The sequence below is a fragment of the Streptopelia decaocto genome (assembly GCF_964273445.1).
Source record: "Streptopelia decaocto genome assembly, chromosome: 1".
In the NCBI taxonomy this organism is placed as follows: Eukaryota; Metazoa; Chordata; class Aves; order Columbiformes; family Columbidae; genus Streptopelia; species Streptopelia decaocto.
Genome location: NC_138663.1, coordinates 11668212 through 11688110, shown reverse-complemented (window position 1 = coordinate 11688110; position 19899 = coordinate 11668212). Strand labels below are relative to the sequence as shown.

Here is a 19899-nt window from a genome sequence, read left to right as displayed (position 1 = left end):
GGTCCAAGTCTGGAAAACATCCATACACTTCACAATCAATGCTTGAAGAAAAAGATCCTAAAAAACCATGCAGTTTCACACAAGTTCATCTAGAACTAATATTTTGAGATCTGAAGAACTGATTTCCCCATGTTCAAGTGGTTTTCATCAGCAGCAAGTATTTTAAATGCATCAGGTTACAAAGCAGGGACAGGGATCCTACGGTCTACTTTTGTGGCACAAATTTCTAAACATTTGAATAAGCTCTTTTCCCACTGCAGTAATACCCACATGTCTCTACTCACTTGCACTTGAAGTTCTCAGGGGTGATGTTGTGCTGGTGAGGAAACTGTGAGTCCCACCGCTGACACTGGATTCCACTCCATATGGTGTTGACCGTGCCACGGTAGCCCTCACCTTGCCCCTGAATGCAAGTTGTCGTCTCAACTGCCGCCTCCGTGCTGTTCACGATGCTTTCATCTGCAGACCCAGAGAAGAAGTGCTATTTCATTTTCCTAAGAATGAGCCTGGCTCAGCATGTCAGGTTTGAACTCCACATTGCATTTCAAATCGCGGTAATTGGAGCTCTTTGGTGAAAATGACAATCTGATGTCTTTTATGGAATAATTTTCTCTTCATCACATTCACAACATCCATGAAATTAAAATGGGTATGGGACCTCATGCTAGTTTACACACTTGCAGGCAAAGAATTATAAAGTCTGCAACATTTAAAAGCTTTGGTTTAGTGAGACACCTGGCCTATGCTATATCATTGAAGGGTAGGAGGTATTCTCAGTTCTCTTTCCAGTTCAACAAATATTTTCCCACTTGCTTAGCTTTACACAAATGAGTGACCACCCATGTGCATATCGTTAAACATGTTAATACATGTTCACAAGATTAAACCCAATTGATTTTCTCCAAAGAATTCCCAGAATATCAAGTCACAGGGGGGAAAAAAAAAGTTGCAGATTTAAAAAAAAAAAAAAAAAAAAAAAAAAGAAAAAAGTAAAACAAAATCCTATTATAAAGTAATGTGCTACATTCTCCTTGAAGCTTCTCTTTTTTATGCCTCATATAGTTGGAAGAAAAAAAAATAGAACAGTCCAGCTTTTGGAAATCAAGGATCAGTATTCTCTGCAGAGAGACAAATGTTTTTAAGACCAACAAATTCATCAGACTCAAGATCTTTTACAGATGTTGATATATTCTGCATTCACCCTGGTGTGGGCAGTCTTGAACTAAATTCAGAAAAACAATCGTTTTTTAAATGACTCATTCACATAACTTGAAAGACTCTTTTTATTTCTTATGCAATTTTCAAAATTGCAAATTAATAGCACAGACATTGCATCAGATATATACAAAGTAGTACAAAACTAAATATACTACAGTAAGAACACTTATACAGTGTTCCAAAAAGCTCCCAACATCGTTTTTTTTTAAGTAACTGCCCATCTGTTGGTAATTGTTATTGTTCAAAAGACTAATTTTATTAACTACGTTAAAATTATTAGTTGACAGCAATATGTTAATAAAGTTTTCAAATTAGTTTTCTTCAAATGGCCTAGTGATTAGAAAAATATTTATATGTTACTCGTAATATAGCTCATTCCTGGTAACTTCAGCCAGTTCTATGAACTTGCAGAGAATACAGATCTTAATGAAACCAAATGTCATAACAGATGGGTTTGGCTGATTTGCTGTCTGATCTTCTATGTTAAAGATCACTTCTCTGTCAGAAGATAACATCAAGTTGTGCAGTTGAAATATACATTTCTCCATGATGGAGAAAATTTCCCTTTTTCTCTTCATCTGGTCGATGTTTTTACATCAGTGTTTCTCCATTAAATTAGTTTCCTGTCCTTCCATCCCAAGGCACTTTGTCTGCAAAGGTCGTGCTGTTTCAATGGAATTGTGAGTTCCAAGCTCATTCCAAAGTCAAAAGGACATTGCACTGCAAGTATCACAGGAAGATTTCTGCAGGCTGACAAATGCACCCTGGCTGGTGGATTTATCAAATAGGCTTGCTGCTAAAAACTATATTTTAAATCATTATTACTGACTTTATAAGTAATTAGACAAAAAACAAAGACAAATTTGTACACCTAATAGAAATACATAGCTCTGTGTTTCAAGTTTTGATCATCATCACTGATGCATGAAAATAAATTTACATTAGATTCTAAGATAGCTCCTAAGTTGATTAGTCTGGACATTGTTGTGTCACATTTAAATGCATATTAGTCTTAAATATATATATATATATGCATATATATATATATTTTCAACATTTTTCTTAAAAATGAAAGAAATGTGGTGTAAAATTTGGAAAAAAAGTAGTTATCCCCCATGATAAATTTCAGCATACATATGGCATCCTGACTGCATAATATTTCCTGAGTAAATCAATAAATTACAACTATATATTCTAACAAAAAAAAGTCTTCTTAAATAGTGGTAACAACACATAAAAAAATCAACCTAATACAAGCTAACACAAAGACCTTATTTATAAAAAAGAAGTTGCTATTTCACCTGTAATGAAATGTATAGTACATCTACTCCATACTCAGTCATACTAGGGAAAAAGTAATTATGTTGGTATTTATTTATATTTGTGTGTCTTGTGTTTTGTTTTGTTTTATTAAATCACATGCCTGAAATGAAATAACTAATGCATCAGTCTAAGCAAGACCATAGAATTATTTCTCAGAGCATTCTTTCTTATATGTGTACAGATACACAGCTCATTGTTAAACCTTACAATATGTGTCTATACAGTGACCTCTATCTGTAGGTCAGAATTTAAAACAATTTGTCCATGTCAAAGTTCTGCTTAAAGGAACCAGACAAACTTAACTTCCACATTGTCATGAATACTTGCACAGCCAAGCCTCTACTGGAAAGATTTACATTGTATATGACTAAGAGATAAAAAAAATTCAAAATCTGCTATGTGTGATGGATTAGTTGTCATTGTGACAGCCCTCAATAAGAATTCTAGTGACTAAGAGGATCATTAAAAGGTTTTTTGTTTTAATTTATGAAGCAGTTCTACTATTCCAGAACCCTTCCCAAACTCTTCTTGCTATACCATGTGCATTTCCCACAAATGTCTAGTTTTCACACAGGAAAATGATTCTGAAATCTAATTCTGAAAAAAAAAAAATGAGGGCTTGTGCCCTCAGAAACAACTTCTCCCATTCTGGCTCTTGAGTCTCATAGAAAGCTCAAAAATTATCAAAAAAGGCTCAAGAAATCCTTCATTCAGCTGATGATTTCCACAAACAGGCACTATGGAAACAGGATCAGTCTCCCTGTCAATGAGAATGAAAAGTGGGCTGGATGTACACAGGTACGTAAAAAAGCTTGAGGAGCCATGCCCACCTCACCAGGAGTTACAGAGGTAGACTACAGGGCAGTTGCCAAACTTTAAGTCATGTACAGGTTGTCCAAGCCTACAACTTGAATGGTCATCTCCATTCAGTGCTGGTCTTGTTCTTGAGGCTAATTACTCTTGTTACCCACATAGCCAATTATCTAAAGTTTAATAACTCTGAGTACAAATACCAGATGTACAGAATACCAGTGGAAGACTCCTGAAACCACACACAACTGTTCTCTTACAAGGTGGAAACAAGACAAAGCTAAAAATAAGTAAGGCTGAATTCCCATCCTTATCCTAGCAATTCCTCTAAAACATATATTAAGACAGGCAACTCCAAGGGCTTGTTCCAACGAGAAACACATTATGAGTTAAGTTAGAAGATGAATTTAAGTTCAGTAACCAATCTTTATAATGCAGGCAGGTACTTCAATTTCATGTGAGAACTACCTTTGTTTGTTTGTTTGTTCCAGTTCAGCTTTTATGTTTCTGAACTGAAACAAAAAGTACTGTTAAAAGAAGATCACACAAAAATATCATCTTATAAAATATGAATATTTATGATTAATTAATTAAATGTCACTTCTAATTCCTGTATGAAACTTCATTAAGAGCAGAAGAATTTGGTAATTTTCTAGCAGCATTGCTCCCTTTGAACTTTGTTGTAGTTTCTTTTCATATTTTGTATGACTAAAATTAACCATGTAATTTAGACAGCTACTTGAATGTTGTCTGTTAGTAATACTTTCACCTTCACAAGCTCACTCTGAAGTCTACAATCAAAGTGCAATTATGCAAAGGTTTCCTTTTCTCCATAAAACTCTCCCAATTTTGAAACTTCACAATACATAACTTATTAATAAAGGCCAGCTCATGCATTCATAGATGCTTAAGTAAAGAGCTGAAACATTAGCCAGAGCTTCATGTGTAAAGCCACAGATAGTCTTAGTTCTGGTTCTCACGGTAATACCAGCATGAGGGAAGCAGCAGGGGCCTTGAGTCATTCTACAGCTGAAGTAACCACTTACAGCACTATTTCTGTCTTTAGTCCCAATGACCCAGAAGAAAATCCTGTACAAATTTTAGGTCAATGCTGAAATTCCTACTGACTTAAAAGAAGGTAAGGGTTTTGCTGGAGTATTCATGATCTTTCATGGTAATGCTAGCTATGTATTTTTGGAAAAAGACATAGTTGGAAAAGGTGCAGAGTCCTAAGTAACTTCATCAGGAAAATTCCTACTATTGCTTATATTGTTGCAATGTCTCCCAAGTGTATCAGTCAAAAAAAAAAAAAATGTGTCTTTATTTGTAAAGAAATAATTGAAAAAGTAGATTTTAAAAGGGGAGCCTAATCCAGTAAAGAATGTGTTCTAAACATAGCAAAGTCCTCTTTAAACATGATCCATGCAATTCTGCAAATGTCACTAGGAAACTTGAGTGATGTTATGTGGAGAAGCTGCTCATGCTCAGTTACACTGTCTCCAGGCATCCCTATCTCAAGCAATACGATCTACAGTTCTGGGCAGCATGACAGTGGTTGTTCTTTCTTTCCACATGTTTCCTTCAATGTACTATCTCACATTACATGAAACATGGGAAAACAAACAAACAAAACCCACCAAAACAATCAAGCAAACAAAATAACCCACAAACACACTGATTTCTGGTGTTTGGGTTTTTTTCGAGTAAAATCACATAAGAAAGTAAAGAAGTAAATTAGACCCAAGCTCAACAATCACAGTACTGACGAACTTATTGTCACCTAAAACCTGTAAAATGTGCACAGCTATGGTTCATTTGTCCTTGAGCACAGAGATCTCTCCAGTTTGTTCCAATATGTACAACTAGGCTTTGAATCCAAAGAATTTTTAGCTTAAATCCACTAAAAATATACAGATAGATATCTGTATCTCCACAAGTTTCAAGCTCTTGAATCCCCCTTTCAAAACTACTATAGGAATGATGAAAAGGATCCTTTTTAAGGAAATGTAGATTGAGCTGTTGCATACACAATGAATACGCTCTGCTCTACCTCCATGTGAGATGAGATGGAAGGTAACACTTTATCAACTACTAAACATCACAATCTTTTCAGTGCCTCCTTTCTTTAAACATTTTTATCTTACATAAAGTTTAAGCTTAAACTGAGTGGCACTTTTATTTGTTTACATACTACAATTCAACAAATAACTCTTTAATGAGAACTTCACATTCAAATGGGCAGTTGAAATCTCAGCTTCTATAGGATGAGTAGTCTAATATTGGGGATTCGTTGCCTTCCCAAGAGTTGTAGGCAAAGTGTAATGGTTCATTTTACACATAGATTCTCAATTCTGCTTTTCATTACATATTCTTTCCCATCAAACTCAGACCCTTACTGAATTCTCTCAGGACTTTTTGGATTTCAGTCACCCCCGCCTATTGTCTATGAGTACTGACAGCAAAGGCTAAATCTGTGGTAAAATCAGCTGGATTGATTTGGAATCAGGCAGGCAGCAACCAAACATTCTCCATACCATAATAAATCCATGTAGCTTTACAGCTCTCAAATGACTTCCTAATTTCTGGGCCTCAGCATCTCTTTGCCTGTAGCTCATCCACAGAAGTGCAACTATCCTTTATTCTTTTTCCTTTAGAAAGCAGTATTAGCTCCCTGTAGTCCATGTCCTCATTCATGCCAAAGTAACAGTCATTTTCTTTTTTCATATTTGCTGTCACTGCTTCCATTTCTTCATTTCATCCTACACTTCTTTATTGCTGTTATAGTTGTCCTTTTATCCTCTCTTCTAACTAAAAATTGTCTCAAGCCAAAACCACAGACACATATGTGAGCAACTTCAAACCAATCCTGGGGTCCCTGAAGTCTTAATCCAGATCCAATTTTTGCAGCTTGAGCCATCTCTAATCCCTAATTGCTCCTGTCATCTCTTTCTCACAGCCCTGGCTGTGAGCCACAATGTTTAAGGCTGCCTTCTGTGCTTGGAAATAAAGTTACAATGCCCTCCTGTCTCTTCAGTCTTAAAAACATATTTATTTTCTGAATGCTTCCTTCCACTGAATTTTGCTGAAAATTTTGTATATGAGCTGTTGTCAGCATTTTGGCTATAGAGCATACTAGCACTCATGACATGTAGCAAAAGCCACAAGCAGCGTGTTGCCTTGTGGTCACTCCCCCGAAGAGAGGACACCTACGTTTTTGTATATGGTCCAAGGACTTGGATTTCCAAAGCATTTTTTATAATTAGTATTTCTTGTAAAATATATAAACAGTATTCAGCACAAGAATTAAAAACCTGTGTGAGAATCCAAACCACAAAGCTATAAAGACATATAACTCATGATATTCTCTTTTTAGTGTACTGAGATTGCACAGAGCCACAGCTTCAGAAAATGAAGCAGCCACTGCAACCCAGAACAGGCCAGTGTTTTGGGCTCCCTGCTAGGAGGTAGGAAAACAGTTTTTCTATGTGCCTCAAGAAAGACAGAAAACTGAAAACAGGACTCTGATATTTTGTGTTGATTTTCTGGTTACTGAGCTGGAGATATAAGAGTAATATCAGCAATAAATTACCTCTCTGGGTTATAAAGGACAGCACTGAGCAGCATCACATCTCATCTAGAGGGCAATGCCATATGCCTGTGCTAAACATCCTTTAAAAATATCTGCTGGATTAACCACATTCAAGTTCAATACTTTTGTATTCTTCCACATATAGATTGCTTCAGTAATTTCCAAAGATCTATGGTTTTCTGCAGTGAAAATACAGTTTTGCATGTGCAATTTCCACTGATCCTAATGTACTTTCTAACTGAAGATGAAAGAAAGAATTTATAGCTAATTCAGTAGACTTTTGCTTAGAAATGAGACAAAAGGCTTTAATCATAACATTAATTTTTTTTTTTTTTTTAATTTCATTTTGGTGATTACACTTTGTGCAGGACTCTAACGGTGACAAGAGTGGACAGAGGTGACATTACAGTAGTTTGCACCCAAGTATTTTATAAAGCTTAGGCCAAACTGTAGATACTAAAAGTTGCACGGACTGTAAGCTTACGTGACCAACAAAGCCAGATGTGAATCCTCAGAACACTGACACATCAGCTCAGGAAATGCCAAAGGATAAAGGTTTATAAAAGTTGCATTTGTGAAACAATGCAACAAATTTGGGAATTTTTTTTTTTTTCATAATAAAAATACTTCTACCAGGGGAAAAGAATAGAACTAGTATGGTACATATGATTCATATATTATCCAATAGAGAAATACAGGAAGCACAGTTTAATTAAGAAAAAATCCAACACAACAACAACACCCAACTTAAAGAATTAACTAAAAAATTTAGAAAGACAATTCAGTTAGAGAGCTAAGCAAGACTGTGTTCACTCTGTCCCCATTGTCAAGGCTAATAAAAAACTGCAGATACAATGATGTGAATTAGTTCTGTAGTTCACAGGCAAGATTCACAACATGGGTGAGACTTAATGGGTGTCTGACACAAAACAAGAACCAGTCCTGTTAATTTTTTTTTTTTTTTTGTCTCTGAAGAACCAGCTTACAGGCATTGATTGAAGTGGGAAATTAGCCTCACTGTTTTACAGTGGAATAATTTTGCTAGTTTTAACTATGTTATACTTGGTTTACAATGACATACAGTAGTGCAGAATAACTTCAATTACTCCACATCAGGGAGTACATTCAGAGTATTCTTACTCAATCTTCAGACATCAGACTATTGGCTGATTGATAAGACATGACTGACACTCCAAGACATTACATTTGCTTAAGAGAAGGACAAGCAAGGAGAGAAAATTCCTAATTATTGGTGATAGAAGCAGAAAACACAACATAATTTAGATTGGTAGAAATTCCAAGTGAATATGAGGAATTCCATGCTTCCCTCTTCGAGCAGCAAATGCTTACACAAAAAGGTTCATGCCAGAGCCATTCCCTTTTCTCTACCTCACTCAGTATTTATGTATATGCCAACATTATGGGAAAAATACAGGATTACATTATGGAAACAGACTTTTTTTAAGATCTACTACTGTATCTATTTTGTCTAGGTTTGAGATACGTCAAGAATGGTTTAACTTTGTTTATATGACAACAACAACAAAATACAGAGAACCCTAAATATTAAACAATCATTAAAAATCACTCCTTTTATGCATACTATAGTTGGTTTGTTTTGTTTTGTTTTGTTTTTTTCTTTTTTTGAATTTTCACAGAAATCCAGTTCCAGGTAACTTTTATTGTTCTTTTCATTCTGTTCTATCTTCTTTTTCTATTTTCCTCCCCAGGGAGCCAAATGAATTTTACAATGACATAAGCCTACTGAAGTGACACTTAAAGCTACATGAAAAGCAGAGTGTCTGTTTTAGAGGATTATTTTTTTAACACTTCATTTTGGTCAAAAGTGAAGCAGGACAAGAAAAGAAATTGTAGTTTTGAAAAATGTAGATGTAAGGGAAACTGACTTTGTCACGAGCTAATATGACACTGTGGGTTTCACTGAGTAGTTTTAGAAGCTTCCCTTTGCCTCTGCTTCACAGAAAATGCAAAAATACTGTTTTTCCTTTTCTGCCTGTATTCCTGGAGGCCTTGCCACAGACCGAGGCACATGAAGCTGACAGGCTTCTATAGTATAGATTCAGTCAAAGTCATGCTTTTTTTTCAGATATTGCCTTTATTCCTAAAATGTTACAAAGTATTTTGAGTAAAGAAAATATTAAAAAAACCCACACGCTGCCTAGGTATTATGAGATTGCCTTTAATATCATACTTGTACTTTGATTATGTCACAGGGTGTCAGTTCACTAAAGGCAAAAAATTGGACCCCAAACCTGACAATGAGAAGTATGGAAGAGAGGAGTTTATCACCTGTAGATCCCACAAGCTGTGAATGAGACAAGGAATTTCAGGGACGTAAATCTCGATTTCCTGATTAAAGCATGTCCCAACAAAAATTAATTCTACCATCTGCCTCAGCCCCAGTATTATCATGAAAGTCTAAAAATATTACCTGCATTTTCAAGGCAGGTTCAACAGTTTTACCTTCCTCATTGTTCCTGTACTGCTCATTTAAGACATCTAATTATCAGTAAAACAAAACTGTGAGATCTACTATCAAAGTTAGAAGGATCTGAGCTTTGAAGATAGAACATGTTGCAGAATGCTCTAAAAATCTGGCACTAAAGCATCTGAAAGTAAACATCTAATATTTGTGTACTACAATGTTTGACTGAAATCCTTGTCTGTAGAGTGAAGACAACAAAAGACATCTTGAATAATAGTTGATGGATGAAAAGAAATTAAGTACCAGTGGAGTGCTTTGATACTGGAATGCTGAATATCACAGAGAAACCTGCAAGGAAATTAGTAATTCTGTCTTCAACACAAGGTTGAATAGTCTCCAAGAACCAAGGCCTAGAACCACACAATGTGCAAGAGGAAAGCAAAGCAATGAACAGTTTCTGACAGAGTGCACTGAGTAGGGAAGGTGTGCATGCACCTACTCCCAAATTGTAATGCAGACACCCAGCATGGCCAAGCTAATACTGTACATGAGATCTTCATGGTGTTGTTGCCTCACTTTTTAGTTCTTGATTTTCCTATATTTTAATGCAATTTCCTGTACATAAGATATACACATATTCCAGTGCTAACTAACATGCTACTCTTTTATTTCCTGTCCAGATTAAATAAAATGTCTTTGTAGGAGATCCTCTTTGAAATCTGTGTTTTAAAAGTCAACAAAGTGCAACGAATGAACTAACTGTGGTCCTATATTGCTTGGACTATCTCTGTCCAGATTTTGGAAAGGAAAAGGAAGTAATAAATTTTGCTTGAACTCACCACACATTTTAATTGCACAGAACTCCCAGGGGGTGTTAGGGTCAAGAGTGTAGCACCATGGTCTCAGCTTGCCATCAGGGTTGCGGCAGTAATTATCATCAAAGCCCTTGTCAGGATATCTGCAAACCACAACAAGAAAGGTGTCAGGGAATTCTTCCTGGCAACACTGCACTGGCTTGTACAAGGTACTTAAAGGAGAGTCTTCAGCAGAGGCAAACAAGAACCAGTTCCTATTAACCTTGGGTCTGATCCTGTGGGATGGATGCAGATAATCTTCAACACTCTTAGAAAGTTAATAACATAAAATCTCTTCACAAATATGAAGCAGAATCAGACCTCCACTGAGGGGATTCCCTGCTGTGCTAATGCACAGGATACCGGATGGGGTAACTCTGCTAATTGCTAAACTCTTGCTCTTGTGTCTGTCAACTGATGACCAGACTCTAAAGACACTCATTTTTCTGAAACAGCCCAATTAAATGTGGATTATATAAACACTGCCTGGCATGCTGGACTCATTAAGAAAACAGGTTCTTCAGTGCAACAGCCCTGGGTTCAAACTGGAAGCTATTTTGGATAGCTGTTACTAATGATGGCTCCATTTTTGTAATAGAGCTCATTCTAGGTCATGCCCTCAAGCGTTGGGGGAAAAAAAAAAAAAAAAAAAAAAGAAAAAAAAAAGGAAAAAAATAAAGCAAGATGGAAGTTTATTCCTTATCTCATTAAGATTTCAAACTATTGTGCCATTTAATTGTTTCCTTGTTCCTACTTCCATCATCAAACTATCAGGCAGATATTTGAGATAAGGAGGTTCTTTTTGTATAAATGTGTCACATTAAATTCTATAAACTTAAAGAGGAGATGAATGCAGACTTTTTTCCCCTTGAGTGAATACAAATTGTCTTGGTTTTCCAGTTTAATTGAAACATGTTTGTAGAAGAAACAAGAAGTAAATTTGCCCCTGAGGGAAACTTGAAAAGTATGTAATAGAACAATAAAGTTAACTACCTGGAAACCTGAACCCATTTACAACTGCAAGCAGATGTCTTTCACACAAGCAGAGGAAAATATTATTTACAAGTTTGTGTTTTTGCTAGGATGCTTTTTCTGTCAAACAATCATCCAAAATTTGATTCACGCATTTGCAACTTAATCTCCCATTCCTTGGGAAAAATCAGGTTCCTTAATCTATAGAAGCGACAAGGATAAGATTTAAGTAGAATTTAATGAAACAAAAAAAAAATTAAAGCAAATAACACCAACAAGTGGAAACCTCATAAAAGTGAGAATTTAAGGACAGTCAAGAATGTGGTAGTTTGATATCTAGAAGCAGTACCTTGTTTTCTGCTAGGTAGAAGGTAAACTGTATAGGAACAAATTGTCTTCAAGGATTTTGGAAGCAGTTAATGAGCTAACAACACAGCAGAAAATGAGATGGCTTTGGCCACCTGGTAGGTGCAGTGTTGGGCTTTGATGTTGGCAGCACATGTTCTGTGTCAAGTAACAATGGAGAGTTCACAGCAATATCCAGGAACCAAAGTGAGTCCAGGCACGGCAAGGTATCTGCAGTCATAGCTCCCAAAAGGCATTAAAAGAAACTGGTGATGTTAAGAATCTACTTTCTGGAAGGCAAATATCTATGATAGCACTGAATGCTTTGTCCTTCCTAACATTGTATGATCCCACAGTATGTACGGTCCCACAGTATGTAAAAAATATGTTATTTACTAACTAAAATTGAAGTATAGATGGATCAAGATTTGAATGTCTTTGTGGGATCAAGTAGTGTCTGTGAAATGTATCTTTCCACCTACTATATCTGTGTGCCCTTTTCTAGAGTAACAACAGCCTCTGCATTCACTGGTTCTTCCCACAATGTTCAAGCACACTTCTGCCTTCTTTCATAACCAACAAGAAACAGTTCCTCAGTTCCTATAGAAAAGGCCAGCTAACCCCTTTAAGAAGCAAATATTAGGGATGAGATAAATTATAGAGCTTCAAAGTGTTCCCCACAATTCAGCAGTGAGACTGTGGAGGATTTCCTAAGAGCTCATCCCTTTGCTCTGCACACTCCTTCTTCAGCCAGGACACTTGGACACAGATTTCTTGCTTGGACCCAACAAATAGCCTGAGGTTTCCAACATCTTTCAGAACACCACATATTTCTTTTTATTTCCCCCTTGAAACCACAGTAGCTGTACTTCACTGCTGAAACTGAAATGAAGCATTAAGATACAAATCTGATTCAAAATCAAAACTTTTTCTCAGTTTCTGGGGGTGGGATAAAAAGGGTTAGATGAAGAAATAACATTTATTCTCTTTGAAGAGATGAATGATGATTTCTAGCTCTTCTGGAACTGAAGTGATACTTAGTGTCTAAAACTCCTCACCAATACTTATTTTCCCCTTCTTTTTTATTTTAAAAGACATGCAATGCTGGAAAGTTGTTATTGTATAATTTTTCATACAAGATATATAAAGCAGAGTATTTTAATAAAAGAATACATGGAGTTATTCTAGTCTCGTACTGCACTTCAGCCTCACTTTCTTCCATGCAATAAGTACATATTATCACAGTATGTTCAATTTTGAGCAGAAAGTATGAGCAGAAGAGAAGAAAACTGTTGCTTCTCTATGCTGTCTTATGCCTAAGTAATTATCCTCAATGATCTTCCTTCCATACTGAGGCATAATCCTCCACATGAGGAGTACGCAGAACTGAAGCTTCAGAATATGATTCTGCATCTACTAATATGTAAAAACAGGTCATTGTTTGGGGGGATTCCTACTGCTATCTTCAGTCACTTCTATGATTCTATGATTATCAATTTTCTTCAGTAAGTAACCTCTGACGGGAATAAATGTGGAATAATTCACTGAGGCAACAAAAAGTAAAGGTGAGATGTATTCACCCTGAGCTGAAAGCATTGCAGGCAGATTGAAGAACTTCCAAAGATTTACCTCCCTTTCTTTGTCATTGCAACTGATTAATCCATAAAGAAAAACAAGTTTAAATCTCTCCAGGTAGTCCTTCCCAGTTTCCAGATTATTCACATCACTCCTGGGTGATACAGTATAAGCCGCTCCAGAGATTGCTCTGTTTTAATGACTAATTTATTTCAGACCTCATCTTTTATTTCCAACTTAAATAACTAATAAAAAAAAAATCAAAAAATCAAACCAAAGACCACAATGTATTTAAAAACTAGTATAATCAAAATGTAATTCTCACTACCTTTAGTAACCATTCCATGAAGTTAATTAACACCAGTGTGTATTAGAAATGTAATGGAACCCAAGTTCTCTTCTGAAAGCCCATACAGATCAGCTCAATCTGCATCTGTTCCTTTTTAAAGGAAAAGCATTTTTGTTAGAGTTTGAAAACTCTCAAAAAGTTGTTTTCTGAAGGAAATCTTTCAAGGAGGAAAATTATAATTTGTGAGACTGTAGTTAGTCTGAAAAGTCATTTTGTGAGCAATCCAAAATTAGCAGAAGAACTAAATTTCCTCCTGACAGTAAAGTTATTATTGTTTATACCCAGAAGTTCTATAAATGCTTCACTCCCAAGGAACAAAATTCTTTCTGTGACATTCTAGAATGCAAAGCAAGTGCATGGCAAAACTCAGAAACAGATAATCTTCAGTCCCATTCTGCTACTACAAAATATTTATTGTAGCAGAACTATGGGAGAACCTGCTATTGTTCATGAAGCAGATCATCTGAGCCAAGAAGAAAAAGAAGTTCTGTCACATAAACTCCAAAACTGCAGATCTTCAATGTTTTGCTGAAAAATCGGGCTTTCTAGAATCTACCAGTACCTGTATTTCTGAGTATAAAAATAATGCTTTATTTAGTGGAACATTTCAACCTAAATAAAGATACTTTCAGTAGAAGGTCTCATTCATTCTGAGATCATTGATTCCTGCAGTCTTCCTCTGGCAGTTTAAGTTTATTCACTCCACTTTATAAATGGAGTTAATCCAAAATCCAGAGTAAAATTAAAATGAAATTTTAGTCCAGTGTAAGAGAAATACAAAGGCCCTCCTGTGTGGCCTAAGCTCTCACAAAAAACCCTTCCAAAAGGGTGTATTATAGATGACCCTTTGCGGTCTGGTGGATTTTACCCTCTAGGACAAACTAATGGGGATGCAATTTGTCTTGGTATTTCTGACTCATCTTTTGGCACTATATATATATATATGTCTAAATTAAAAAAAAAAAAAAAAAAAAAATCTGAAATACAAATCCTTATGCATAAAATACAAACCAGAACATGAACTCTTTTCATGGGCTGATAAAAAAAAATCATATAGTGGACAAACATTTTGGTCAAACAAGTTGGATACTTAAACCTCATTACAACAGAAGACCATATATAGCTTCAAGCTGCTCAATATTTCAAAAAAGGAACATACTCTGACTTGACAAGGTTGCAAGTTCATATTCACTAACTGTCTTAAGAACTCTTAACAAAAATATATTACTTTCAATTATTATTTACTTCGTGATTTCTATAAGGTATTTTAAGCAGACTGAAGTTGCATAACAACATACACAGAAGCATTCAGAGGTTAATTTTTTATTATCAATGAAGCTAGAGAGGAAATTTTGATGCATAAATGCAGCCCATGTTTATCACTGCACTACACAGCCATGGGATGCAGCCATAAGTGCACAAAATAGCCTCCAGTCCCCATCCTGCATCTCCATCGTGACTGTAGGCAGCCTACATGCACCATGGGCCAGAAGCCCAAGCAACTGAAACTGGTGAACTCCACAAATTTCAGTTCACCTAATGCTGATTTTGTCCACCTGGTTCCAGAATGTGTGTAATTTTCAAATTATAACCACATGGATTTACTTGAAGGGGAGGAGGGGTTACCTCTCTGGACGAAATTTGTGCTTGTGTGGTCTCTGAAGATCCCAGCGCTGACACTCCTTGCCCGACTCAGTGTGATCCATTGGCCCCCTGTAACTCTCTCCATTACAGGTCATGCATTCAACTGAGAAAAAAAAAAAAAAAAAAAAGTACTAGTCATTTATTATTATAATGACTTGTAGCACATACACAGAAAAATAAATATATATGTTATATATATATGTATATATATTTATATCCCTGTTGTTATAAATAGAAATTGACCTGAAGAGGTATAAAAAAGTGATATCTTTTAGTTAGGCTGGTATGGGAAATGTCCTTTGGAATAGAAGTGCATCTCTTTCTTAGATTTAATCCAGATGCTTAAATTCAGTATCACTTTGTAGGACACTTATGTTTTCAAGGCAGGTGGGTGTGAGCTGCTAGAGGCATTCATGTTCCTAGAAGATTTTTAATCTTACCTATGGTTAGTAAGAGAGAGACACATATCTAAGGAAGGAGTATTTTTCAGAGGTGATATTTTATAATTAAGTAACATTTATTATTCTAAATCACTCTAAGCCATAATATAATTATGGCACAAGTTTAAGTACAGAGTAATGGCTGAATTTCAATGCAGCACAGTCTGTCTCTTTACATTCCCAGAACTTTCAGCTACATATGATACTGTTTCTTTTCGATACTAATTCTTTTTGGCAGCTTAAACTAAGATACATTTTCAGCCCTGGTTTGGGAAAGTGGGGGGTGGAGGGAGAGTGAGCGAAAGCTACCAAAGGGATTTGAAATCACTGCTGAACAAAATATGCTTCATAATTTAGAATGAGAAGTCTTAAAATATAAAATAAATTCACCCTATTTAAGTATAGACACATTTCTGAAGCACCCCCTAATTAGAGTAACTGTAATGAAGGATCACTTAGCAAATACTAATTTATGCAATTACAGATTTCATTCTTCAGTCAAAACATCCGCTACTGAAGTCTTCATCCTGCAGTGAGCTCCAGGACTTATCCCATTTGATGTTCACTTAAATTGATCTTTAAATGTTACCTTTTAATAGTTTTTTGAGCTCCTTGTAAATCATTCTCTTCTTCCCTCTTTTTCTCCCGCCTTCCCTCTCCCTTCCCCCACTACTGTGCAGCTATTGCACATGACACATTAGCAGGAAAATTAACAGCATCCTATCTTGAGAATTTAAATGGGTTGATTGACTGGAACTGAATTGGCTGATTAGCAAGATATAAGAGCTTAGTTTGGAGGTTAACAGAACTTAAAAGTCAACAAACGCAGTGGTGCACATGAAGTGTCTTTAGAATTCTATGACTTGGAAGTCTAACAGGATTGGAATTCTAAAAAGTTTTACTTATTTACAGTATTCATTTGAAAAACAAAATGCATGCTTAAATTGAGTTTCCATAGTGTAATTCAGTATCTATATTTTCATTAAAAAGGAGAAGAAAAGTTGTTTTTACCATGGAAAGACACTAGATAATTTATCCCACAGCATTACTGAAATTGTTAATGGAGTCACTATAGATTAGACAAGTGAAAAACAGGGTCACATTTGTGTGATCAACATGACTTCATTTTTCCAGTTCCCCCATGACCTGAAGAAAAGCTGCTGAACCTGAAAGCTTTTTCAAATCTTCCAGAGTACTGAGACCACATCTGGAGTACTGTGTCCAGTTCTGGGCCCCTCAGTTCAAGAAGGAAAGGGAACTGCTGGAGAGGGTCCAGCGTAGGGCAACCAAGATGATGAAGGGAGTGGAGCACCTCCCTTATGAAGAAAGGCTGAGGGAGCTGGGTCTCTTTAGTTTGGAGGAGACTGAGGGATGACCTTATTAATGTTTATAAATATATAAAGGGTGAGTGCCACGAGGATGGAGCCAGGCTCTTCTCGGTGGCAAACAATGATAGGACAAGGGGTAATGGGATCAGCTGGAACACAAAAGGTTCCACTTAAATTTGAGGAAAAATTTCTTCTCAGTGAGGGTGACAGAACACTGGAGCAGGCTGCCCAGGGAGGTTGTGGAGTCTCCTTCTCTGGAGACATTCAAAACCCGCCTGGACATGTTCCTGTGTGACCTCACCTAGGCGTTCCTGCTCCAGCAGGGGGATTGGACTAGATGATCTTTTGAGGTCCCTTCCAATCCCAAACATACTGTGATACTGGAACATAACAAGATCTCCTCTTTCTCAAATAACTGCTTTTCTTGCTACAGGAGTTATTCTTGCTGAGAAATACCTATTCTTTCCCCAATGTCCATGAGTAAATGTCACTGAAACTGTTGGAAGTTCTGTTTACCTCCTGCAAACAGATAAAAGGGAATTTTCCATGAGAGCTGTGCTGGGTTACCTTGTGAGCAGAGAGGGATGTCACAGACTTCATGGCGTGTCTCCGGACTGGTGGTGAAGCACCACGGGCCTCCCTCTTCCCCTCGGGGGTTTCGACAGTAGTTTTCCCGCAGGTCTTTACCCCGATAGCTCGAAGGTAAAAAGCTAGTTTTAAAATGACAATCATTACAGTATAAGAGCATGCAAACTTTGGTGTTAATCATACTATTTTGTACAGTTAGAAACAATCACATTTCTGCTTCCTTTGCCCCCCACCCTGCCTGCACAAATGCACACACCCAAACATCTTTGCATACACAAATACACATCTTCAGTCAGGATTACTCAATCAATGGCCTAAATCAGGGACAATTTGTCTAGCCCTTAGCTTGCTCTAGTGAGTTTTACCCATCCCTTGGGTGTTCGGAGCCAACTATCTGCTGCAGAGCCAGAGGCAGCAGCACAGTCCCTGCCAGCCCTTGCTGCACGCTCCTTCACGAGCTCATATCTACTCACACAATGCTGGAAGCCCTTGGGCAAGGGGGAAAAATGTATTTAGTACACAGTACACATGGGTCCATAGCCATGTCAGACCTACCTTTCCTACGCACGTTGTGCACATAAAGCAGGCCCAGTTAGGCTTAGTGGGCACCTACTACATGAAGCCCACAAACAGAGAAACCTCTTCCCATCCCCGGCCAGGCAGCTGCTCGAACTGAGCATCAGGAGCGTGTGAGCGTGACTGAGTGGTGTGACACCCCATGCTGAGAGCCTTTCACTGCCCAAAACCACAGACTGCTTTGCATTTCAGCATCAGAAATTTCCCCGTGTCCTGCCTGAGCTGTCTTGCTTCATGTTCTGCCACAAGCCTCACTGTCACCTTAGGGTCTGCTACTTATAGACCCATCACCATCGCTGTCGTACAAATTAGATCATTTAACAGTGACCTAGCTGACTTCAACTGTGCTTTCATTCTATTTTCTGGTTACGCTGTAAGGAGCTATTAAATAACAACATCCCTTAAGATTTTTCCCTTAGATTAGGGGTTCTCAGGCCAATGCTAAGCACTTTGTTTTTCTTTAGTGATTTAATAGAAATGTGAGCTAATACCATATTTTTTGCCTAACATGCATTTTTAGTATATAAGACTTTGCTGCTTATGCTCAGTCCATCAAATATAAACTCTCCGGGGTCAAGCTTTTGTGTTCTTAACTGTCTGTAAAATTATGTGCTTACCTCTAGAGAAACCCACACATACACATCAACATATAGAGATATCTGCGGATGTGTATCTATATGTATTTATACATAAAAGCCACACTAGTTATTTTTCCTCACAAACTAGGGAATAAGTAACCCTGTAGTAAGGAGACCAACTCCAGAGTAGGTTGTGTTCAGTGTCACTGCAAGAGCTCCTGGCTACGCTCAGGCTGCACATTGCAGACAAACCCAGTGACACTCCACTGCCCGTTTCATTGCAGTGATGTGTAAATACAGAAGCTGAATCTTGGTAGTTAAAAAACACATTAAATTCAGAATTATGCTCAATTCCATTAAGACTTCCTTTCTTGTTAATTGAAAAGTTGGGCAAAACACACAGGGATAACACAAAACTTGTAATTCTACTTAATAAATTGATTAAATTTTTGAGCTTTCTAAGACTTTTTTATTATTTTTTTTTCTTCAGTATATTTAAGTTCTGGGGGAAATATCGCAGCTTATGAGCACCTTTTAATCTGAAAATGCCCAATACTTTATTTTGGGTGTTTGCTCGTGGTTGTTGTTATGTTTTACTTGCTCGTTTGTTTGTTTTCAGATTTTTTGTTCATTTATTTTGTCCTGGTGTGTTTCTTGTTTGGTTGGAGTTTTTTTTTTCAAATGTATCAGTATTCTAGGGGAAAATAAAAAGCAATAAAATTTCATCTAACTTCTTATAGAAGACTGTAAACATTTGCAGCTTAGGAAACCAAGCTAAACACTTGGGACAGTCCTTATACACAGATACTGATTTAATTTATATGCAAAAACAGAAGAGAAATGTATGGTTTCTTCTGCCCTTGGCAAATTCCCTGTTAGAGATAAATAAATTTAAATTAAATAATATATATAGAGAGAGAGAATATTCTGCCGTGCGACATTTTAATCATGTTTTATTCCCATTAATGAAATCTTTGAACTAACTGAAGTAGAAAATACCTCTGTTAACTGCATTGTGGTTACTGAAGGCAATGTGGAAGCTTTAGTTAAAAATGCTTTTCTTATTTTTGGCACTTGAAGAAAATAATTTTCATCTTATTACTGCTACCTATAAAATTGTTGCTTCTGTGTTTCCTCTGTAGTCTTGTAATATAAATTTCTCAAAAATTTTTAGCTAAAGACAGCCCCAGGCAAACTTTTCTGATGGGATATTGCAACCTATGTATGTGCTAATGTCAGTGCGCATTAGAAAAAAATATTTAAT

At 36.6% G+C, this 19899-nt stretch overlaps 1 protein-coding gene across 6 annotated transcripts in view; it reads right to left on the bottom strand.

The window, feature by feature from the left end:
* Positions 1-19899, bottom strand: part of HGF (hepatocyte growth factor) — a 63635-nt gene that overhangs the window by 22712 nt on the left and 21024 nt on the right. For 5 of the 6 annotated variants that reach the window (XR_014183157.1, XR_014183158.1, XM_082043519.1 and 2 more), the window contains exons 5-8: positions 17461-17603; positions 15108-15228; positions 10226-10344; positions 285-459 (exon numbers count right to left, since the gene is read on the bottom strand). Coding sequence is in view for 4 of the 6 variants with exons in the window: in XM_082043519.1 (XP_081899645.1) it covers positions 285-459; positions 10226-10344; positions 15108-15228; positions 17461-17603 (558 nt within the window). In the remaining 2 variants the exon portion in view is untranslated. The remainder of the gene's footprint in view (positions 1-284; positions 460-10225; positions 10345-15107; positions 15229-17460; positions 17604-19899) is intronic. The other variant, XM_082043521.1, reaches the window with a different exon arrangement.